This window comes from Saimiri boliviensis, chromosome 1 (assembly GCF_048565385.1).
Source record: "Saimiri boliviensis isolate mSaiBol1 chromosome 1, mSaiBol1.pri, whole genome shotgun sequence".
In the NCBI taxonomy this organism is placed as follows: Eukaryota; Metazoa; Chordata; class Mammalia; order Primates; family Cebidae; genus Saimiri; species Saimiri boliviensis.
The window spans coordinates 233,726,736-233,752,485 of NC_133449.1; the positions used below are offsets into that span (position 1 = coordinate 233,726,736).

General features: G+C 37.2%; 1 protein-coding gene across 3 annotated transcripts in view; it reads left to right on the forward strand.

Moving 5' to 3' along the window:
- The window catches only part of CERT1 (ceramide transporter 1), a 141,108-nt gene that overhangs the window by 27,246 nt on the left and 88,112 nt on the right, over positions 1-25,750 (forward strand). For all 3 annotated transcript variants that reach the window (XM_039468803.2, XM_010341099.2, XM_010341102.2), the window contains exon 3: positions 21,697-21,813. In XM_039468803.2, the coding sequence (XP_039324737.1) occupies positions 21,697-21,813 (117 nt within the window). The remainder of the gene's footprint in view (positions 1-21,696; positions 21,814-25,750) is intronic.

Consider the following 25,750-nt stretch of genomic DNA (forward strand, 5'->3'; position numbering starts at 1 on the left):
TTTTGACATACCCCTATGGCTTTTTTTTTTTTTTTCCCCTTACTTTCAAGCTCAGGATTTTTCAGATTCATCTTACCTTATACCTCCCCTGCCCCATTCCTGGAGTTAGCCATTTATCTGAGGAGCCTTGCTTGCTTTGGATGGGGAAATAGTATCAGATGGGGGTAGAGGGTGAGAGTTTCACTACTCAAGTTAGGCTTTGCCTTGATCTATTTGTTTTGAACCCTTTCCTCAGCTTTCTTTGATAGCACTTACTTTAGGGTTCTTTCCATTCAACATAGCCAAATAGAAAACCTCTAGTCCTGCTAGAAGGGTAATTTGGCTATTTTTAAGGGTGGTGTTTGAGCAGACTAATTGCTTCTTACTTTTAATTGGTTCTTCTGTTTATAGCTTCAGAGGAATCTGAAGTTAGAAATTGCTGATTCTCATTCTTTTTATTCTTTCTGTGGGTCTTCGGAACACATAGGATTGCTTCTTATCCTGTCCTCCCTCACTGCACACAGGTTTCCCTAGTTACCTGTAACATCTTAATTTGCTCATTTGCTTTCAGATATCTGAAATTTATTGAATTCTCTTTTGTTGTTGTTGTGCTCTTCCTTCTTCTTTTCTTTTGTTTGTTTGTTTGTTTTTTGTTGAGGCAGAGTCTTTCTCTGTTGCCCGGGGGCACCATCTTGTTTCACTGCAGAGTCCAGCTCCAGGGTTCAAGCAATTCTCCTGTCTCAGCCTCCAGAGTAGCTAGGATTAACAGGTGCTGCGCCACCACACCTGGCTAATTTTTCTATTTTTAGTAGAGATGGGGTTTTGCATGTTGGTCAGGCTGGTCTCGAACTTCTGATCTCAGTTGATCTGCTCACCTCAGCCTCCCAAAGTGCAAGGATTACAGGCATGAGCCACTGTGCCCAGCCTCCTCTTCCTCCTTATTTTCTTATTTCTAGTTTGATGTCTTTTCTTATCTTTTAAGTGGGGTTTGTTAGGTAAGTAAAGATGAATATATTAATCTGCCATATTTAACCACCAGTCTTTTATGTATTTTATTTTATTTACTTATTTTTTTTTTAAGGCGGGATTTTACCATGTTGATCAGGCTGGTCTTGAACTCCCGACCTCAGGTGATCCGCCCGCCTTGGCCTCCGAAGTGCTTGGATTACAGGCGTGAGCCACCACGCCCATCTCAGTCTTAGGGATTTTAAAATGAACATTTTCTCCTTTAACAAAAGTATTATGTATGATTTATGGAAAATACAGGTAAGCAAATGAAAACAATTAGCTCTACTCATATAGTTTATAGGTAGTTATTGTTAATCCTTGATGTGTTTTTTTATACATACAAACTTGCTTATTAAAATAGCTGGATAATATTCTATGGAGTTGGTATCCTATTAGTTTTTGGGTTTTTTGTTTGTTTGTTTTATGTCTTATTAGACCTTTGCTCTCATTGAACTGACCTTCTGTGAACTTATTTGTGCTATATATCATTATGGTTGGGACATTGGGGGTAAGCAATAAGGCAGTTACAAAACCCCAGAAATTTTTAGAAATAACACTAAGAGGTTTTAAAGACTGTGTCAGAGGAGATTTTGATAGTGTTATAGTTCATGTCTTTCATGAACTAGGATGTAGTTTCATGGAAACACAACTGAGAGAGAAAACCTAACCAATTTTACTATACTTTATCTAAAAAAAGACTTTCTGTGTCACATATTTCAGCCTGCCCTGTTTTCAGCCCAGCTGTACCCTTGATGTTATGGATCAGGGAAAGACAAGTAAAGGGAGAGCCAATAAGCAGAGCAGTATCAAAATGAGACCAAGAGATTTAGAAATTTACTTACAAAGAAGGTTTACAAGAGAATTCAGACTTCCAAAGAACCAACTCCCCGAATAAAAATACTGTCAGTTTTAAAGGGGGGGAAATAAGATTCCAAAGTTTACATCTAGTCTCTACATAGTAGGAAAAACAAGGGTTTTTCATACTTTTCATCTGATTATCATATCTGCAAAGGTCATCATAGATCTTCAGATAACCGCTTTGCAGAAGTCAAAGATAAAGGGGTTGTTAGGGAGTCAGTAGTTAAAGAAATAGTTCAAGGTTTTGTTAATTTGGGAATCTGGGGGACTTTAAATCTAAGTGGGATGACTGGATTTTTTTTTCCTCCATCTCAGAGTACACAGTATTTTTTTTAGTGTAATGTGCAGACTTTCCATAATTACACAGGACAAGGCATCAGTTTTGTCTCCAAAGAAGGACATTACGCATGGAAAAGAAAAGCATAAGTATTTTTCACTGTTTCCAGTGTTATTTAGAGTAGGGAGTTCCCTGACCAGCCAGAATATTTTACTATCCAGTCCTTACGGTTTTGTTATATCCAACAAGTTATCATTTTGATCACCTAACTACCTTTGCTCTAGTTTCTTATTTTCAAGCCGTTAAATTGGATGGGAAGCATATGTGAAGAGGTGGGAGTTAGAGGTTGAAATTTTAGATAAGGTTACAAAGGAAGGGATTCACTTGAGTCAGTACCTTCAGGAAGCAACAGATAAACAATGAATGTATTTGGAGAAGAGTATTCTAGGAAGAGGAAAGAGTGGCTCTGAGATTAAGTCAGGGGTATAGAGTTTGTCATGGAGAGCATTGAAGGACTTTGAACAGAGGAATGACATGATTTGGTTTTCCTTTTAATCATTCTGTTGTATATACTAAATATATGGTAATAGGTAGTGATAGGTACAAAAAAAAAATCACGATTTCTGTGCTCTTATGTCTTCCCAGAGTTGGGATACGGTTTTCTGAAGCCCAGCGTTACAAATTGGAATAAAAAATACAACCTCTTTAACTTATCATTTAATTCATCTACAATTTAAAATGCTTTATGCTGCCAGATTATCGAAAACATGTTTCCTTTTTCCACCTGTTTGTGTTTTTATGTTACATAAATAATCCCTATGAATTGATAGAGACAGATGTTTTAGAGAAGATTGTATTGTTTTAAAGCTAAATGTGTTTTTTAAAGCTTGATTTTATTTTTTTTGAATAAATTAAAAATAGGTTTTTTAAAGTATGTAGCTGACATTTGAGTGCTTTTGCTATGCCAAACATTGCTCAAAATGTTTTCACTGTTTGCACATAGAAAACGTAGATTATCACATTCAGCCCTCTCAAAAATCCAATGAAATAAGTTTTATTATTACCCCCACATTCATAGATAAGGAATTGAAACTTCAGGAGTTTAAGTGAATTTGCCTAAGGTTACAAAAGTCTGTATACCATCTCTAACCTTTGATAGGCTGGAAAGTAACATAGAAGAGTTCCGTATATGAATATACTGATTACAGAGAAAGCTAAATTGGTAATTGTTGAAAAAAGAAAAAAAAAAAAAAGCTAATAGTAAGCCCCTAAGCAGGAAAACAAATATCTGAAAGAACAGACCCTTTGTCAAGTTTAAGGGAAAGGGACCTAGGAACAATATAATTTTCAAAGGACATGTTAATCACCCTTTTTGTGAAAATGCCTCAGGGGCCATTTAGTGAGAGTGGCAATGATCTTGAGGGGAAAATAAAACTAATAGGGCTCTTCTTTCCTTGCCCATTCCCATACATTTTAAAAATAGGTAGGTATTAAAGTTAAGATTTGGGAAGGTGGGGCAGTAGCAGACAGGATTCTATCACTTAAAATGGAAATTGGAAAAAACACTAAATTGGGGGCTACTGGCCACTAAAAGTTTTTTCACTCTATCTTGATCCCATGTTGAAGCTTTTATATTAGATTTTTCTGGATAGGATTCTTACAAGGAGCACATTTACCAGAAAATTGAAATGGCTGGTTATCATGGCATTTGTTCCCTTGCTATAAATCATTAAATTGTCAGTATGGTATGTTTATTGATACATTCCTAAATCTCTTCGAAGCATCTTAGGTTAGACTTAAAGTCTCTCTACATCTGGAGCAGTGACAAGATCTAGTTTATGGATTTGTAAAACTTTACATGCTTTGGACTGTGGGTATTTTCCCAAGATCATACCATGTATGTTAGGTACTGGATATAGCCAGTGGGCCTCCTTTTAACACCTCAGTCTTCATTGTGTCATTAGCCTGCCTGGTGTATGATAATCTCATCTAGTCTATTAGACTACATGGAGTGCAGTGACATGGTCATAGCTCACTGCAACCTTGAACTCTTGGGCTCAAGTGATCCTCCTGTCCCACCCTCCTCATCCATCGGCAGGCTAATTTCATTATTACTAAGGCTAAATTCATTATTCTTCAGATTGGATTCGTGCCTAAAGTCATTTATTTTTAACTGACTTTCCTGACGTACTAAGAAAATAGTTCTTCTACTTGATTAAGCTGTGGGTTCTACTAGCAGGTATTTTGATTACAACTTTATTTCACCAACATATAACAATGATTAAGATTGACAGCCAGTCTTTTTACTTTAAAGTAACATTTTTTTACATTAAAAAAATTATTAATTTTAAAGTTGATATAAAAGTACTTGTTTATTGTATACAGCATGCTTTTTTGAAGTACGTATACATTGTGAAATGGTTAAATCTAGCTAACAAATATATTAACTCACAGTTACCATTTTCGCAGTGAGAAGCCTGAGCATCCACTCTCAGCATTTTTTAAGAATATAGTATGTAGCCGGGCGCGGTGGCTCAAGCCTGTAATCCCAGCACTTTGGGAAGCCGAGGCGGGTGGATCGCGAGGTCAAGAGATCGAGACCAGCCTGGTCAACATGGTGAAACCCCGTCTCTACTAAAAATACAAAAAATTAGCTGGGCATGGTGGCGCGTGCCTGTAATCCCAGCTACTCAGGAGGCTGAGGCAGGAGAATTGCCTGAACCCAGGAGGCGGAGGTTGCGGTGAGCCGAGATCGTGCCATTGCACTCCAGCCTGGGTTAACAAGAGCGAAACTCCGTCTCAAAAAAAAAAAAGAATATAGTATGTAATCATTAACTATATTTACCATTTTGTACAATTGATCTCTTAAACTTAATACTCCTATCTAACTGTAAGTATGTATCTGTCCTTTAACCAACATCTCCCTAACCCTCCTCACCCGCTAAACTCTCCAGACTCTGGTACCTACCATTCCATTCTCTACTTCTAAGAGATCAACTTTTGTAAGATTCTATGTATGAGGAAAATAATGCATTACTTGTCTTTCTGTGCCTGGTTTATTTCGCTTAATCCCCTCTGGATTCATTCATGTTGTCAAAAATGACAGAATTTTCTTCTTTTAAATTGTGAATCAGTCAGCTTTGGTGGCTCATGCCTATAATTACAGTACTTTGGGAGGTCCAGGCAGAAGGATCACTTGAAGCCAGGTATTCAAGACAGCCTGAGCAGCATAGCATAGCAAGACCTTGTCTCTACAAACAAACAAACAAACAAAATGAGCTAGGCGTGATAGAATGTGCCTGGAGTTCTAGCTACTGAGGAGGGTACGGCAGGAGGACCACTTATGCCGAAGAGTTCAAGGTTGCAGTGAGCTATGATCATGCCACTGCACTCCAGCCTGGGCAACAGAGCAAGACCCTATGTCTGGAAAAAAAAAAAAAAAACAGGCTGCATAGTATTCAATTGTGTACATATACTACATTTTCTTTATCCATTCATCTGTTAATGGACACTGGGGTTGATTCCATGTCTTGCTTATTGTGAATAGAGATATAATAAAAGTAGGAAGTACTCATGTTTTTTGAACATAGTGAATTTATTTACTTTAGATACATACCAAGGAGTGGCATTACTGAATGATATGGTAGTTCTGTTTTTAATTTTTTGAGGAACCTCCATAGTGTTTTTCTTTGTGGCTCTACTAATTCACATTCCCAACAAGTGTGGGAGGATTCCTTTTTCTCATTACTCTTGCCAACACTTACTCTGTTTCATCTTTTTGCTGTTAGCCATTCCAACAGGAGTGAGGTAATACCTCATTATGGTTTTCATTTGCGTTTGCCTGATGATTCATGACATTGAGCATTTTTTATATACGTGTTGGCAATTCGTATGTTTTCTTCTGATATATGTTAGTTCTAGTGTTTGTGCATTTTTTAACTAGATTGTTTTCTTGTTACTGAGGTGAGTTCCTGATACTTTTCTAATATTAATCCCTTGCCAGATACATAGTTTGCAGATATTTTCTCCCATTCTATGGATTTTCTCTTCACTTTGTTGATTGTTTCTTTTGCTGCGCGGAAGCTTTTTAGTTTGTTGAAATCTCATTTATCTATGTTTTATTTTGTTGCCTGTGCTTTTGAGATTTTATTTGAAAAATTCTTGCCAGACCAATGTCATGGAGCATTGTTCCTGTGCTTTCTTCTAGTAGTTTCATAGTTTTAGGTCTTATATTTCAGATTTTAATCCATTTTCAGTTGAATTTTGCATATGATGAAAAGTAAGCATTTAATTTTATTCTTCTGCATGTGGATATCCAGTTTTCCCAACACTATTTATTAAAGAGAGTGTCCTTTCCCCATTGTGTGTTGTTCACATCTTTGTCAAAAATTATTTAGCTGTAAATGCACGGATTTATTTCCGGGCTCTCTGTTATGTCTGTTTTTATGCTAGTTACCTGTTGTTTTGATTCCTATAGTTTTGTGTAGTATATTTTGAAGTCAGGTAGTGTGATCCCTCCAGCTTTTTTCTTCTTGCTCAAGATTCCTTTGGCTATTTGGGGTCTTGTGGTTCCACGTGAATTTTAGGATTACCTTTTCTGTTTTTATGAAAAATGTCATTGGTATCTTAAGAAGAATTGCATTGAATCTATAGGTTGCTTTGGGTACTGCAGGCATTTTAACAATACAGTCATGTGTCTCACAAAGATGTTTCAGTCATCAGCATACCATTTGTAAGCCAGTGGTTCCATAAGGTTATAATGGGGCCGAAAATTTTCTATCACCTGATGATGTTGTTGCCATGGTAAAGTCACAGCTTAATACATAACTATTTCTGTTGGTTCCATAAGTTTATAATGGGGCCGAAAATTTTCTATCACCTGATGATGTTGTTGCCATGGTAAAGTCACAGCTTAATACATAACTATTTCTGTTTTTAGATAAACAAATACTTACCCTTGTATAATAATTGTCTACAGTATTCAGTATAGTAACATGCTGTCCAGGTTTATAGCTTGGAAGCAATAAGCTATACTACATAGCTTAGCTGAGAGGTAGAAGTAATAGGCTATACTATCTAGATATGTGTAGCTGACAAAATCACCACACGACACATTTCTCAGAACATATCCCCATTGTTAAGTGAAACTCGACTATATAAATTCTTCTGATTCATGAACGTGGGATCTCTTTCCTTTTATTTTTGTCTTCTCTTTCTTAAATTTTTTTTTTTAAGAAGAAAGAAAAAGAAACGGAAAAAAAAGAATGAAGGAGAGGAAGGAAGAGGAAGAGGGAGACAGAACCAGGGTGTTGCTTTATTGCCCGGGCTAGAATGCAGTCTAAAAATGGGTATGCCTATAATTGTGCTTTATAATAGAGACATGAAAAAAAAATGATGGAAGAAAATAACTAACAAGCAGCCAACCAATATTTCATTTAAACCTGTAAATAGGTGTGATGTGGTACTGATAAAAGTATGTATTTTGTGTATTTAAAGTGGAGAGTTCTATAAATGTTAATTAAGTCTACTTGTTCTGGATCTGAGTCAAGTCCTGGATATTGTTGTTAACTTTCCATCTCATTGATCTGTCTAATATTGATGTTGAAGTCTCCCACTATTATTGTGTGAGAATCTAAGTCTCTTTATAAGTCTTATATATCTGGATATTCCTGTATTGGGTGCATATATATTTAGGATCTTTAGCTCTTGTTAGATTGATCCTTTTATCATTATGTAATATCCTTCTTTGCTTCTTTTGATCTTTGTTGCTTTAAAGTCTATTTTATCAGCAAAAATTGCAACTCCTGCTTTCTATTTATTTATTTATTTTTGCTCTCCATTTAGTTGGTAAATCTTTCTCCATCCCTTTGTTTTGCGTCTTTGTATATCCCTGCATGTGAGATGGGTCTGGATGCAGCATACCAATGGGTCTTGGCTTTTTTTTTTTGCCTGTCTGTGTCTTTGGATTGGGGGATTTAGTCGATTTAAATTTAGAATTAATAATAATATATGTGAGTTTAATATTGCCATTTAATGTTAGCTGGCTGTTTTGCCCATTAGTTGATGTAAATTCTTGATTATGTTGATGCTCTTTATTTTTTGGTATTTTTTAGAAAGGCTGATACTGGATGTTCCTTTCTATGTGTAGTGGTTCTTTCAGAAGCTCTTGTAAAGCAGGACTGGTGGTAATGAATTCTCTGAGTGCTTGCTTGTTCACAAAAGATCTTATTTTTCCTTCGCTTATGAAGCTTAGTTTGGCTGGATGTAAAATTCTGGGTTGAAAGTTCTTTTCTTTAAGGATGTTGAATATTGGCCCCCACTCTCTTCTGGCTTGTAGGGTTTCTGCTGAGAGATCTGCTGTGAGTCTGATAGGCTTCCCTTTATGGGTAACCTGACCTTTCTCTCTGGCTGCCCTCAGTATTTTCTCTTTCATTTCAACCCTGGTGAATCTGGCAATTATGTGCCTTGAGGTTGGTCTTCTTGAGGAATATCTTTGTGGTGTTCTCTGTATTACCTGGAGTTGAATATTGTCCTGCCTTGCTAGGTTGGGAAAGTTTTCCTGAATAATATCCTGAAGCGTATTTTTCAACTTGGATTGGTTCTCTTCATCACATTCAGGTACACCTATCAAACATAGATTAGGTCTTTTCACATAGTCCCATATTTCTTGGAGACTTTGCTCATTCCTTTTTATCCTTTTTTCTCTAATCTTGTCTTCTCTTTTTATTTCATTAAGTTGGTCTTCGACCTCTGATATCTTTTCTTCTGCTTGATCAATTTGGCTGTTAAAACTTGTGCATACTTCAAGAAGTTCTCGTATTGTGTTTTTCAGCTCCATTAATTCACTTATATTCCTCTCTAAATTGTGTATTCTTGTTAACATTTCATCAAACCTTTTTTCAGAGTTCTTAGTTTCTTTGCATTGGGTTAGAACAAGTTCTTTTAATTCCCAGAAGTTTCTTATCCACCTTTTAAAGCCTGCTTCTGTTAATGGAACACACTTGTTTTCCATCAGGCCTTGTTGCCTTGCTGATGAGGAACTGTGATCCCCTGTAGAGGGAGAGGCGTTCTGATTTTGGGTATTCTCAGCCTTTTTAGGCTGGTTTTTTCCCTTCATTCTAGATGTATCCATCTGTGGTCTTTATAATTACTGTCTTTCTAATTGGATTTCTGAGTGGACGTCCAACTTGTTGATTCCCAGCACTAAAATCTGAGCAACCCACTGCGCCAGCCAAAGCAGCAGCGTTAAGATTGATGGTGCTTTTCTAACTCTGCACCAAGAACCGCAGCACCAAGGCAGCTGCAAAACCACCTCGCTGGCCACAAGAATCATGCTGGTGACCCATGGGGCTCCTTCGCTGGGAATCTCCTGGTATGTGAGCAAGAAAAATTCGTCTGGAAGTGTGGCACTCTCTCATTCTCTGTGCTTTCACTGGGAGCCACAATCCCGAGCTGCTAGTGATCAGCCATCTTGGATCTCTCTCTTAAATGTTTTATAGTTTTTAGTGTAGAGATCTTTCACTTCCTTGGTTAAATTGATTTGTATTTCCTTTTCTTTTTGTAGCTATTCTACGTGGGATTTTCTTCATTTTTTTCCCCCAGATAGTTCACTGTTATTGTACAGAAACACTGGTGATTTTTTTTATGTTGATTTTGTTTCCTGCAAGTTTACTGAATTCATTTATTAGTTCTGACAGTATTTTGGTGGAGTCTTTAGGTCTTTCTATATATAAGGATCATGTAATCTACAGACAGGGAAAATTTAACTTACTTCTTTGTCTTGCCTAATTGGTCTGGCTAGGACTTCTAGTGCTGTGTTGAATAGACGTTGCAAGAGTTGGCATTCTTGTCTTGTTCCGGATCTTGGAAGAAAAGTTCAACTTTTCCCTGTTCAGTGTATTAGCTGTGGGTTGTTACATATGGCCTTTATTGTGTTGAGGTACTTTCTTTTATAACTAATTTGTTGAGTGTTTTTATCATGAAAGGATGTTGAATTTTGTCAAGTGCTGTTTTTGTATCTATTGATTATATGGTTTTTGTCCATCAATTTTCATGTATTATACCACATTTATTGATTTGTTTGTGATGAACCATTGTTGCATCATTGTATCACTTGATTATGATGTTTAAATTCCATGTATTTGTGAATTTTCCAAGCTCCTCCTTTTATTGACTTCTAGTTTTATACTATTATGGTCAGAAAAGATACTCTATATAGTTTCAGTTTTCTTAAATTTGTTAACATTTGTTTTGTTGTCTAATATATGATCGATTGTGAGGAATGTTCTATGTGTAGTTGAGAAGGATAATATATTCTGTAGCTGAAATATTTTGTACATATGTGTTAGGTCCATTTGGTCCAAAGTATAGTTTAATTCTGATGTTTTCTTGTTGATTTACTCTCTAGATCATCTGTCCATTGCTGAAAGTGGGGTGTTGAATTTTTCTACTATTATTGTGTGTAGTGTTTCTCTCCAGATCTATTAATATTTGATTTGCCTTATATTTAGGTGTTACAACGTTGGGTGCATATTATTTATAATTGATATTCTCTTGCTGAGTTATCAATATATAATGACCTTCTTTGTCTCTTTTTTACAGTTTTTGACTTAAAGTCTATTTCGTCTGATGGAAGTATAGCTATTCCTGCTGTCTTCTGGCTTCCAGTTGCATAGAATATCTTTTTAAATTTCTTTACTTTCAGTATATATATGTTGAAATGAGTCCCTTATAGGCAATATATAGATAGGCCTTTTTAAAAATCCAACCAGTCACTCTCTGTCTTTTGATTGGAGAATTTAATCTGTTTACATTTAAGATGTTTGTGTATTGATAGGTGAGGACATACTGCTACCACTTGTTTAATTGCTTTCTAATTGTTTTCCATTCTTATTGTCTTTGTGGCTAAGTGATCGTCTCTAATAGTACATTTGATACCTTGCCTTATATTTATTTTTTGTATTAATTGCAGGCTTTTGCTTTGTGATTACCATAAGGTTTACAAAAAGCATAGTTATAAAAGGTTATTTTAAACTGATAACAAGCTAAAAATAAATTCTTTCTGCTCTACTACCCCTCAATGTTTTGAATTTTTAATGTTACAATTTTCATCATTATTGCCAAATTTTGAATATTTGGCAATATATATGCCTTACCAAATTTTGAATATTTATATATCTCTAGGTTTGCAAAGTTTTCTGTTCGTATTGAAATAACCTTTCTACTTGTTTGTCTTTCTCTACCACTCCCTCTGGAACTCTAATGACTCAAAAATTTGCTCTTTTAATGCTGTCTCATAAATTCCATAAGCTTGCTTTATTCCTTTTCAGTCTTCTTTTTTTTCTGACCATAAATTTTCAAATAACCTCCCTTCAAGTTCACAGATGCTTTTGAGTCATTGATTTTGCTATTGATATTCTTTATTGCATTTTTCATTTTATTCATTTATTTTTCACCTCCAGTATTTCTGTTTGATTTTCTTTTCTTTTCTTTTTTCTTTTGAAATGATCTCACTCTGTCGCCCAGGCTGGAGTGCAGTGGCGAGATCTAGGCTCACTGCAACCTCCATCTGCTGGGTTCAAGCAATTCTCCTGCCTCAGCCTCCTGAGTAGCTGGGATTACAGGAGTGCACCACCACACCTGGCTAATTTTTGTCATTTTAGTAGAGATGGGGTTTCACCATGTTGGTCATGCTGGTCTCCACCTCCAGACCTCATGATCTGCTTACCTTGCCTCCCAAAGTGCTGGGATTACAGGCGTGAGCCACCATGCCTGGCCCGTTTTCTTTTAATTACTATTACAATCCGTTAATTTTCTCATTCTGGCCATTTACTATTTTCCTCATTTTGTTCAGTGTTGCTGTGCATTTTCTTGAAGTTCATTGAGCTTCCTTAAAACAGCTATTTTGATTTCTTTGTCAGACTTTTGAAACATCTTCATCTCTTTTGGATTTGTCATTGGAAGTTTATTTTGTCTGTTTAATAATGTCGTGTTTCCCTGATTGTTCTTGATCCTTGCTGTTATGCATCTATATCTGCATGTTGAAGAAGTAGGTATTTACTGCAAGTTTTGCAACCTGGCTTTATCTGACTCTTTATCAGTAAGCCAGTTGGTAGAACCTAGGCAGATTGTCTGGTGTGATCTCTAAGCCCATGACTATTGCAACTGTTGCAGCATTAGGCTTTCTACACCCAGAACTACCGTGGTCAGTATAACAGCAGACTAAAATCTGTTGCCAGCACAGCTGGCACAGCACTGGGATGCATCTGAAAATCATGAGGCCTGCCTGTGGCTGAGGTTTGACTGAAACCTGGGGCAACTGTCATCATCCAGTAGTGATGGGAGCCAAAAATTGAGTCCATTTTACAATGGCTACAGTTTACCACCCAGCACTGGGATAAGTGAGGAGATTCATTTCACAGATACCAACCTGGATGCAGGTACCGTGGTGGGTCTGCCTGGCACTGGAGTTTTACTATGGCAGACCCAGTATTGGGGACCAAGGGAAAGTCCTACACTTCTCTCTTTTTACCCCAAGCAGATGAGATATCTCTGCATTCTGCTGCCTAGATGAGATATCTCTGCATTGTGGGAGTGTTGACACAAATACTGTAAAACTATCCTTTACCGTCTTTAATGGATATTTTCTTATTAGTATGCCATAAACAGGTATTGTGAACTTTTACTTGGTTTTCTTAGCTCTTTTGAAGGGTTTTCATTGCATGGATCGTTATTCCAAATGATGTTTCTGCAGAGGGATAATCACTGGAGAGTCCTTTTTCTCCGTCTGGCTCTGCCTTCTTATAACATCAATTTGTTTCATTTCAGAAGTAATGCCTATCCATTATCAAACTCTTATCAAATACAAAAATTTCTAAAAAAAGAAAACCACTTGTAATTCTAACACTAAGGGCCAACCACCGCTTTCATTTTATTGAATTTTTAAGTTTTCCACTTAAAAACAAATTTCTAGTTTTTCACTTAAAAATCTTCTGCAAAATTTTAAAATAATTGTACATTCTATTTTACCAGTCTTACATATACTCATCTGTGCATCTGAATAATTCTATGCAGTTATATCACTTAGATTCTTATGAAAATCATCACAATCAAATTACAGAACTGTTTTATCACCCCAGAGATTTCCTATGCTACACTTTTTGTGTGTGTATGTGACACAAGATCTCTTTGTTGCCCAGGCTGTAGTGCAGTGATGCAGTCTTGGCTCACTGTAGCCTCTGCCTCTCTGGTTCAGGCAGTCCTCTGGCCTCAGCCTCCCAAGTAGCTGGAACTACAGGCACACACCACCATGCCCAACTAACCTTTGTATTTTTGGTAGAGATAGAGTTTTGCCAGGTTGACCAGGCTGGTCTTGAACTCTGAGCTCAAGCAATCTGCCCACCTCAGCCTCCCAAAGTGCTAGGATTACAGGTGTGAGCTACCACATCCAGCCTCTTATGCCACCTCTTTATAATTACAACTCTCTCCCTTCATTCTACTCTCTAATCCCTAACCACTGGAAACCACTAAGATGTTCTCCAGTTCTATAATTTTATTATCTTGAGGATTTTATATAAATACAATCATACAGTATATAGCTTTTTGAGATTGGCTTATTTCACTCAGTATAATTTTCTTGAGAATCCACTAAGTTGTTGAATATATCAATAATTGGTTCCTTTTTATTGCTGAGTAGTATTCCATCTCTGTACCGTGGTTTAGGCATTCACCAGTTGGGTTATTTCCAGTTTGGGGCTGTTACAAATAAAGCTTTTTTTTTTTTTTCTTGAGATAGAGTCTCGCACTGTCGCCCAGGCTGTAGTGCAGTGGCGTGATCTCGGCTCACTGCAGTCTCAGCCTCCCAAGTAGCTGGGACTACAGGCATGTGCCACCATGCCCAGCTAGTTTTTTTGTATTTTTAGTAGAGACGGGGTTTCACCATGTTGGCCAGGATGGTCTCGATCTCCTGACCTTGTGATCCACCTGCCTTGGCTTCCCAAAGTGCTGGGATGTCAGGTGTGAGCCACTGTGCCTGGCCACAAATAAAGCTTTTATGAATATCTTTCTGTATGTTTTTGTGTGGACATTAGTTTTCTGAATTTTATTCTCAGCATTCAATTAAGAGGGTCACCTGGAACTAGAAACCACATTAGGTATTTTAACAGAAAGTGTTTAATATAGGAAATTGTTCAAACAGTTGTGGGAGAAGTGAAAGAATGAAAGAAAAACATTGAGGTAATACAGAGGTGATCATTTCAAGGACCAGCTTCTAATTCTTAAACTGTAGGAACAAAGGGAAGTAGTTAGGATTATCAGAACCTTTAAGTCTGGAGGGATAGTCCTACAGAGATGTGACACAGAAAAAAAAGTTGCTGCCTGCTGGCATTAGACTTTCTACACCTAGAACTACCGTGGTCAGTATAACAACAAAGAACCTACCTTAGGACCCGCCTGGAATGAGGCTTAAACCTCTGAATTGAAAGGGCCATCTAGCTGATGAGTTCTTCTGGAACTCAGAGAAAGGATCTCTGAAGAGTTGAGGCTCAGCTGGAGGGGGTTGCTCTTCATCTGCTGTTGTTGTCTCAGAAGCTTAAAGGAAATGCTTTGTGCAGCTGGGTCTCAGACATCTAGAAGGGAGATTATACCCATTGTAACTTATACTCTAATATCCCACTAATCTGTAAAGGAAATGTTATGGAGTGACACCTCATGTAACTAAGAAGTGGGTCATGCATAGCTGTTATTGGTACCTCTGAGGTGTCTAGATGAAGCTGGTTCAGGGAGTTTTAAAAGAATCTGTTGAGTAGAACTGACTGTCACTGCCAGAGTTAAGGACTTTTGCTGGGCAGATGCTGATGGAAGGAAACAATATGCAAACAGGAATGTGCAAGTTCTTTCTATCTTGTTCCTGGCTTCTAATCCTTAACTAATGTTCCCACATTGACAGAACCAAATAAAAGGCAGCTGGCAAAGGAAAAATGTAGTTTGCAGCATCCCAGTTCCAGTAGCACAAAACCGTATAGAAGGGTGGATTTAAGAGAAATAATAGGTTGTTAAGTAACATGCTCATAAAAATCCTCTTTTTGCTTTTGAGGAATTATCCACCACATGAGTGGAAGATCTCCTTCAAATAATCTGTAAAGACCAGATACTTAATTGCTTCTTCCATCCTATAGTCTCCCATCTTGTTGACTCCCCTTAGTTAGCATATAGACCATATGAATTAGGCCTAACCTATCAGACTGTTGTGCTATCCTTCTCTATCCCCAACCCCTTCACCTTGTTTTCCTCTCCTGCCTTACTTTGATTCTGTAACCGGACCAATACAGAGAATCAAGAGACAGGAAGTTTTTCTTCTGATACTGCTGGCAGCAGGAGTATGAAGTTTCCAGTAGCAGCAGTGCCAGCAGAGGCTTACAAGGTCCAGAAATGGAAGCAGTCCTGTCTATACAAATGGTACCTGTGGTGCAGTCCTAGCAGGGGTTTTGTTGCCCAGTCCACCCTGGCTCCTTTCCATTTTCTGATCTCAGTTCTTTGTATTTCTTAGCAATGTGAACTGCTAATACCTTCTAAATGAATTTCTTTCCTTCTTAAGTGAGCAAGAATCAATTTTTGTGGCTTATAATTTGGAGTACTGATTGAGTCATCTTGTTTGAACCTAATAGGATTTATTTAACTGTCTTGTTGAGTAAAGAAATTTTAATACTTTGCGTTTATTTGTTAAAACAAAAAAGAGAGATGCTAGGTTTAGACAATTTTAAGTCTTTCGCCTTCACAAGTGTTTGGCAGGGTATCTGGAAATTATGAGGTATCCTACTGTCAGGGTAGAATAGGGTCAAATCTCCATTGTGTTGGTGGGGCTAGTTGTCTATAACTCATACAGAAAAATCAGCCAACCATTTTTCTAACTGGTAGAACCTGGTAAAGTTACTTGGCATAACCAGTGCTATTAGAAAATAAGTTCAAAACTTAAAAAAAGGAGAGAGCTAGAGACAGGGATCTCAAAATTGTATATATAAACTTTCCCCAAGTCTCTGGTTGACTTCTGAACCACATATGTGTTCACCTGACAGAGTATCCTGAACCATGATCTCAGTCACTGTCTATCATGGCAGAGATGTGAGAGAGCTCAAACTCCATTAAAGAAAACCTGCCATCATTTTTTCTATAGGAACCAGGCAAAAGAACCTAGGAGATAATCCTAAATTAGAGTGCCCGAGAAAGAGAACCTTAAATTCTGATTATAAAACTCTGGGCCAGCTGCAGTGGTGCACACCTGTAGTTCCAGCACTTGAGGCAGGTGGGTGGTATGAGTCCAGGAGCTCAAGACCCGTGCCTAGGCAGTATGGCAAGACGTTGTTTCTACAAAACATACAAAAATTATCCAGATGTGATGGCATGCACCTGTGCTCCCAGCTACTCCAGAGGCTGAGGTGGGAGGACTGCATGAGCCCAGAAGGCAAAGGTTGCAGTGAGCCAAGATCTCACCACTCTAGCTTGGGTGTCAAAGTGAGACACTGTGTCCAAACACACCACACACACACACACACACACACACACACACACACACACACGCCAGTGCTCAAGTCTTTATCAGACCACCCTGCACAACATAGCAAGTGTGGGCCCTAGCCTTCTGGGTGCCAACAAGGGGAAAGAAGTCTTTAATATGAAGACTTTTATTTATCTGCTTCCTTTCACCCCCGTCTCCCATAGCACCCTCTATCCTATTCTGTGTAGGGATGTCTAATTTAATCTCTCCAGAGGGTGGAGAGTGGGCCTCTAATGTTACTATGTGGCAGTAGGTGAGTAGTCACCAATGCTTGGGATGGCCATGTGGGATTTAAGGGGTCTTGTTGCACCTTTTAATGACTCAATTAATTCTGGTCTCAGCTCCATCCATGCCTTGGCCTCTAGTGCTACCTGATGCCTCCAGTTCCCTTACTTCTCCAGTGTTGTCTGCAAATTGGCTTGATATTTTTGTCTTTTCTCTTGTAGATTTTTAATTTTCAGTTTTCTCAGGCCTGTGAATCTGGCCCAGTTTTCCCATAGAACTGATGTTTATGATTTCTTTTGCATAAACCTAGCAATTGACCCTCCTAGTCTTGAAACCTGAGAAAGTTACATTTGTCTTATCTGAAGTGCTTTCTCTGGAAGCCATCTATCAGACCTCCTGGGTAGTATCAAAGAACTGGAAACTTACGGATCACTGCACCTGGGCAATGAGTTGCCAGAACTTTTACCTGTCGTAAGTGCCTAACCAACCACCTACTTCCTGTTGAGCAACTCCTTTTCCTTACCCCCACCCAAATTCTTGTTTCCACACATGGTTATATGTCTTCCCTGCTCCATAGACCCCTAATTTTAGTCAGTCAGGGAGATAGATTTGAGAATGACTTCCCATCTCCTCAACTGTAGCACCCTATTAAAGGCTTCTTCCCTAGCAGTAATCGTCTCAGTGATTGGCTTGCTGTGCTGTGAGCAGCAGGACTTAGTGAAACCCCTGGTATTTTGATAACACCTGTTAAGTCATTTACCACATTCTAACTGTGAATTTTGGTGATAAGTTTTTTGTTTTTCTTTTGGACATTTATATCTCTTTTGTTCCTGTAAGGTTATTTTGGTAGGGAATAGATATAAGTGCCATGTATTCATTCACCTTTTGAAATTTTTTTGTCCTTAACAATGAATGTTACATGAGAAAATATGCAACCTACCATTTTATAGATGTCTTTTTCCTGTAGCATGGCATTCTCAGTGGTGGTGATACTTGGTTCTTGAGGAGGGATGAAATCTTAGATAAAACAGTGGTTTATAGCCCCCGAAATTCTAATGGACAAAAATCTTATCCTTTGTATTTAATTTTGGGGTAGAGGGTGTGGTGATGCAAAAAGCTTGAGAAACAGTGTTCTATAGCATTTCCTTTATTCTTGAAATAAATTAACTTTACCGAATATATATTTGTATTGATCTTTCTATGTCTGTTTTTCCTGGGCATAGGGTATCTTTCTGTTATAAGTGTTATATTCTCACATTTGAAAACACCAGCAAAAGTATTTGCTTTATCTCCTTTGATACTCATTATTATATTTCTTTCATTTTGTGCTTTTCTCAAATCTGTTTAACATGCCCATGACTTTTTTAACCTGGCTTTTTGTTGCTGCTTCCCACATTTTTAACTCTGTTTCTTTTTTCTTAGCTCTGTCGGCTATCTTTTCATCCCTTGTCTTTTCATCACTTGTCACCTTAATTCTTTAAACTTTTTAGTCTTTTTTGCCTTTAGATCAGTGGTCCCCAAACCCCGGGCCATGGACCAGTACCAATCCATGGCCTGATAGGAACCAGGCTGCACAGCCAGAGGTGAGTGGTGGGCAAGCCAGCATTACCTCCTGAGCTCTGCCTCCTGTCAGATCATCAGCAGCATTAGATTCTCATAGGAGTGCGAACCCTATCTTGAACTGTGTGTACAAGGGACCTAGGTTGCACACTTTTTATGAGAATCCAATGCCTGATTATTGGAGGTGGAACAGTTTGATCCTGAAACCATCTCCCCAACCTGTCTGAGGAAAAATTGTCTTCCACGAAACTGGTCCCTGGTACCAGAGTTTGTAGACTGCTGCCTTAGATCATATATTTATCACCTCTCAATGTTTTCCATTTAATTTTGGCTTCTATCCTACATTTGTTTCATTCTAATAATTACCTGTCAGCACCAAGACAAGGAGGATGAGACCAGTGAGGGACTTACCTCAATCACAAAATTAAAGGAAGCAAGAAAAAACTCAATAATCAAGATAAATATTTCATTGCAATATTTTTCACAAGACTAAATTACTGTATGTGAGCAAAATATCAAAATTTTATATAAAGACAGGATCAATTGTCATTGAATGAAGCAATCTATTACAAGTTTGGGGAACATATGTGTGTGTAATATAGTGATGTGAGCTTTATTGTATAACATATCCTCTTAACCAAATCTGTCATTTCCTTTGCCCTTTAGACTCATTCTTACTTTTTTTTCACTTTGTTGAGATTTAAAACTTCTGTGTTATTCACAGACTTTCTGCATCATTTAAAATTCATGCTTTTCACTTCTGCATCACCTATGCTTCAGATCACTCATGGTAGAAATGGCTCCCTTGTCTGCATAGGAAGGTGTTTGCCAGAGAAAATGGTGAATTATGAGCTGTATGTTATTTTATTTTTCTAAAGCTTTAATAAGGATGTTTAACACAATACAAAATGTGAAACATTCTCAGAACTACTGGCTGAAAATTTAATGGGAATGATCATGCAGTAAAAGTTTAAAACTCCTGGGCTACTTATAGCATTAGACTGATCATCTGCTTTATTTTCTTTACTTGTTTCTTTAGATCAGCATTCCCCAGTCTTTTGGCACCAGGAACCAGTTACATGAAAGACAGTTTTTCCATGGAATGGGTGGTGGGGGTTGGTTTTGGGATGAAACTCTTCCACCTCAGATCATCAGGCATTAGATTCTAATAAGGAGCGCACAACCTAGATCCTTTGCACACGCAGTTCATGGTAGGGTTCGTGCTCCTGTGAGGATCTAATGTGGCTGCTGATCTGACAGGAGGCAGAGCTGAGGTGGTAATGCTTGCTTGCCTTCTGCTTAACCTTCTGATGTGCAGCCCGGTTTCTAACAGCCCATGGACTGGTACCAGTTTGTGACCCAGAGTTTGGGGGCCCCTGCTTTACATAGCATATATGTTTCATTTTCTCCAAGAAGCTATTCTCAATAATTAGACTTGATTCTTAAATTCCTGAATAATTAGAATTTGGTTAAATTTATTATCATTATTTTCTTTATGAATGTTGGACATTATCACTTACGTCTTTCTGTAATTATAATTACTGAAGCAGGATATGTATTGTCTTGTTTTTTTCCTTTTGCTTCTAACACACTCTACCTCTCACTGTAGTCTTACCGCCCAGCATATACTGATTCAGGAAATACTTAATCTGAATCCTTCAATCAGTCTGAACTGTGATTTCTTGTCTTAATCTTAAAAGAGAAATTGTTTCATAGCCTAGAGAAGATTGTAGAGTTAGTTTATATTGTTTTTGCTAAATAAACTGATGAGATAAAAGATGGATTTTGTTAAGGGAGGGAGAGAATAAAAAGTAAACCCTGGGAGGAGTACAAGCAATTCTGTTGAACAAATAAGTTTTTTGTTTTGTTGCCCAGAGCAGATTCTTTTCTCTCTAAGGTTAAGAACCTTTTCAGGAAAGGATGTTGATTGACTCTCCCAGTGGAAGAAGAGGTGGTAAATGTGATGTATTCCTATCCTATTTTAATTCATTTATTGAAATTAAAAGCAAGGATGTAAAACACTCATTTTACATATTCTTAAGAGTCAAGAGCACTGAATCAAAAAGTTGACATTTTCACTGAATGTTTACACCTTAGTGCAGAGTTTCTCTAGATTAGGCGTCCCCAAACTACGGCCCGCATACGTCCCCCTGAGGCCATTTATCCGCCCCCCCCCACCCCCGCCACACTTCAGGAAGGGGCACCTCTTTCATTGGTGGTCAGTGAGAGGAGCACAGTATGTGGCAGCCCTCCAAAGGTCTGAGGAACAGTGAACTGGCCCCCTGTGTAAAAAGTTTGGGGATGCCTGCTCTAGATAGCTCACATAGATCTTATGTGATAATCATTTTATTTTTCCTTTAGCTGGAAGTGCTCCTGGTAGTTACTGTCAAACACATGTAAAAACCTAGAGGTTAATTTTAGATACTTAAAGGACAATGTTAACATTATTTTTATCTTGCTTTGTTAAATTTCATAAAATTTGATAAATGACATATCAAGAATACTTCATGAAATAAAATTATTAAAAATGGGAATTTACTTTTGAATAATGGAGTAAGAAAAAAGTAGTAAATATCTATTCTAAAACTTATTTTGGCTTTTTTTAAAAAAAGTATGCAGTTGGCTGGGCACAAGTAGCTGTTGCTTGTAACCCCAGTAACATGAGAGGCCATGGTGGGAGGATTGTTTGAGGCCAGGAGTTTGAGACTAGCCTGGGCAAACAAAGCAAGACTCCATCTTTTTAAAAAAAAATTAAAAATTAGCAGGACATGGTAGTGTGTGCCAATAGTCCCAGTTACTTGAGAGGCGTGAGGATCACTTGATCCCAGGTCAAGGCTGCAGTGAGCCTATGATCATGCCATTGCACTCCAGCCTAGGCAGTAAAGCAAGACCCTCATCTCTAAAATAAATAAAAATAAAAGGTATCCATTTGGTGGTATTCTAACTAGTCAACTCAAAGCATTTGATGAAAAAATCTCAGCTCTGTTTTAGAAGTAGATGTTTGTAGCATATGTGACAACTCATTTGTAAGAGTTGTGAGTGAAATTTGGCTTTCATTAACTGTGCCTCTATGCATTCTTATCTGAGACATCTTCAGATAAGTTATTTGAGTGGAAAAATAAAAAGTAACAAGTCTCCCACCAGCACAGAATGAATATGTTCATGTTTTGGCTTTGGGCTGTAGCACTTATAAGGATATAATTAGCTTTGTTTTTCATTTTCTACTTTTTCTCCACAGCCTCATGATTTTGATGAATGTCGATTTGATATTAGTGTAAATGATAGTGTTTGGTATCTTCGTGCTCAGGATCCAGATCATAGACAGCAATGGATAGATGCCATTGAACAGCACAAGGTAAGATCCCTAATGTTTACCTGTCCATGGAGGACGAGGTAAGAGATTGTTGACACTGCCTTAAAAAAAAATTGACATGTGGCATTAGTTACTGAAACATTGAACACTATTTGGGTGGTAAAGATTAAAGCAGTTCATATGTAAATTTTTGAAATGATTTTATTTTTAACACTTTAGTTGTACTAAGGATAGTTGCTATGATAAATATTTTTGGGCTGGGCACAGTGGCTCATGCCTGTAATCCAAATACTTTGGGAGGCCTAGGTGGTCAGGAATTTGAGACTAGCCTGGGCAACATGGTGAAACCGCCTCTCTACTAAAAATACAAAATTTAGCCAGGCGTCGTGGCACATGTCTGTAAATCCACCTACTCAGGCAGCTGAGACAGTGGAATTGCTTGAACCTGGGAGGTGGAGGTTGCAGTGAGCCCAGATCAAGCTATTGCCCTCCAGCCTAGGCAACAGAGCGAGTCTCTGTCTCATTTAAAAAGAAAAAAAAAGATAAATATTTTTCATTGTTAATTAAAACAAAAACATCCCTTTTCATAAAACATATTTTGATTTTTCATTTAGGATTTGATTCATAATAAATACCTTTTTTATGATCTAAAGAAAAGGATTTTTGAAATAACATTGGATTATAAAATCCTAACTTGTAAAAGCTTCAGTGTTGACTTTTGTAATAACTATTTGGGTAAATTCTTAGTGCAAACATTTGTAAATCAGTTAATCTTTGTAAATGTGAAGCTATCTAGTGATAAACCTATGGAAAGTCTTTTTTATATAAATATATAAGGTACATTTATATAATTTAAAGCTAGTCTTTGTCTTTTGTTAATAAATATTAAGTAGACTAAAGAAATATATATTACTAAATCTGCATTATTAGCTAATTCAATAATATCAAGATAAAACAAAGAACAGACAAAGTTCTAAATCCACCATGTCATTCTTAAGTATGACTTAAAAGAAGTTTTGCTTGTTTATATACTTGCCTGTACTTGTTCGTTTGAGTTTCACAAAGTTGTAGTTGAAACACCTGTTTTGGTTATTTTTAACAGTCACAAAACACACACACATACACCCAAGAAAAACCAGTCTGGCCTGAGATTTCACAATTACATACTTCTTGATATCAATCATGTTACCTTTGTTTCTTGGTTTATTGATTAAGATTTCCCCCAGCTTCACATCTTTAAATATAAAAATAAAAAGGCCCAGCACGGTGGCTCATGCCTGTAATCCAAGCACTTTGGAGGTGAAGGCAGGCGGATCACCTAACCCCGTCTTTGAAAAAAAAAAAAAAAAAAAAAAAAAAGATTTCCCCCAACCTAAACAAAATTGACTGTGTTACCTTTCTGTTTTTCTTTGTTTTAGCTTTAGGACTATATATTTAAACTTTAATATTAAATGTTTAAACATTTTCTAAGTCTTAGTTAACTTTGTAATGTTACTTCAGAAAAGTCTAAACATGGAAAAACAATTACTATTTTTCTATTATTTAAGAGAGAAATGAGCTAGTATTCCAAAAATCTCAATGCTTTGGAGCCAGGCCTTACATGCAACAGTATCTGCCATGTATGACGTGTGAGCTTGGCTATGGTAATTAACCTCTTCTTAGTGTTTATTCTCAGCTGCCAATGCTGGTTCTTTGCTCAAAGTTGTTGTAAGATATAAATGAGATAACATGCAAAGTTACTTACCAGAATGACTGATATATTTTCCCACTTATGGCATATAGGGAAAAGCAAGAGATTTGGAGTCCCAACTAAATTCACTAAATTATACCATCTTGTTTCGGATGAAGGGTTTTGCATTTGAGAGTAGCTAAATGTGCATATAAGGAGAACAGCCTGTTTCATGTTATTTAATCAGGGCTGGCTGTCTCACTAGTGATTAAAGATGTTATTAAGTAGAATTAATTTATATATATATATATATATATATATATATATTTTTTTTTTTTTTTTTTTTTTTTTTTTTTTTTGAGACTGAGTTTCGCTCTTGTTACCCAGGCTGGAGTGCAATGGCGCGATCTCGGCTCACCGCAACCTCCGCCTCCTGGGTCCAGGCAATTCTCCTGCCTCAGCCTCCTGAGTAGCTGGGATTACAGGCACGCGCCACCATGCCCAGCTGATTTTTTGTATTTTTAGTAGAGACGGGGTTTCACCATGTTGACCAGGATGGTCTCGATCTCTTGACATCGTGATCCACCCGCCTCGGCCTCCCAAAGTGCTGGGATTACAGGCTTGAGCCACCGTACCCGGCCCACAATTTCTATATTTCTAACTGAGATGACCTTTAAGGGCAATTTTAATCAGTTTATTTAAATTACAGGGCTAGTTTTTTTGTTTTAATTAAACATATTTTATTTTGCTCACTTTTCTCAGTAAAGTTCAATGGCAGTTCCTTTGCAAGTTTCCTGTTTTGTGTTTTTTTTCCTTTAGTGAAGATTATGCGTAAAGCATCTATTTGTCCTATACTATTGATTTATTTACATCTTTGAACAATGGATACATTTAATCTTTGGGTGTCCTCAGAACAGTGGGACTTAAGCTGAGATAACAAATTTCCAGTGATTTTAAGTTCTTGAAAAAAATATTCAACTGCAGGGTTGTTACACATTGTACACTCTTGCTCTTTCTTTTTTCTTTTTTTTTTTTTTTGATATGAGGTCACTCTGTCACCTAACATGGAACAAGATCTCGGCTCTCTTCAGCCTCTGCCTCCTGGGCTCAAGTGATCCTCTCACCTTAGCCTCCCAAGTAGATGGACTACAGGCATATGCCACCATGCCTAACTAATTAATTTTTTGTATTTTTGGTAGAAACAGGGTTTCACCATGTTACCCAGGCTGATCTTGAACTCCTGAACTCAAGTGATCTGCCGGAGTAGGCTTCCCAAAGTCCTAGGATTACTGGCATGAGCCTCCACACTCAGCCGCCCTTTCTTATTTTTAAAGAAAATTTATTCATAGACAAGGAGAAATTATTGTTAATTGTTGTTGTTAATGTTATTTAACGTACTAAAGTAAAATATGTATGTATGCCGACTGAGCAGCCTATCAGTGAATATTTAAGTAAATTTATATTTAGGATACGAATTCTAAAAGTAAATTTTTGAGTTATTTAACATGTAAGAGGGAGAAATGTCAAATGTTATCACCAAACACAATTGGTCTTTTCTCTCTCATAGACCAGGGCTAGTGAGATGTTTCTTGATTCATTCTTCAGTATCATTAAGTCAATACTGTAGAAGCTAAGTTTAGTAATTTTACTATTTAAGTATGCATCATTGTCTTGATACTCTCTGTAAAACTGTACAGGCATAATAGTGATAATGGTAGGAGCTGTCACTTACAGAAGATCAGCAAGGACTAATTATTGTATTAAGTGTTTTGTGTGTTTTGTTTTCTCCCTACTATCCTGAAAAATAAAAGACGTATTATTTTGCAGGAGAGGAAACTGAGATTTAAATTCAAATTAAGTAATTTACCTAACACTGTGCTGTCTTTTAGTTCAGGATTTCTGAGAATTCAATTTTGTGTTAATTCTCTTGTCTATGTGTTACCATTAATAAACCAGTTGTTTATAAACAATTCCCATGAGCTAACCTCCTGCGAATTAAGAGTGTATCATCTGAGTTCTATGCTACTATACCAATGGGAGATAAATACGAACTTATTTTTCTTTTTTGCCTATGGATTGTCAAAAAGGCGAGTATATTATATTGGTAACTGTTTCAGTACTGGATTCTGAAGTCTGGCAAATGCGGATTTGAATCCTGGCACTACTGTGTATTAGATTAGTACAAAAGTAACTGAAGTTTTACACCATGATTTTTTAAATCATTTTAACTAGGCTGAAACACATCTTTATTAATCATAATAGGAACCATTGCAGTCAACACATTTTTGCCAATAAGAAATAAGTTTGATT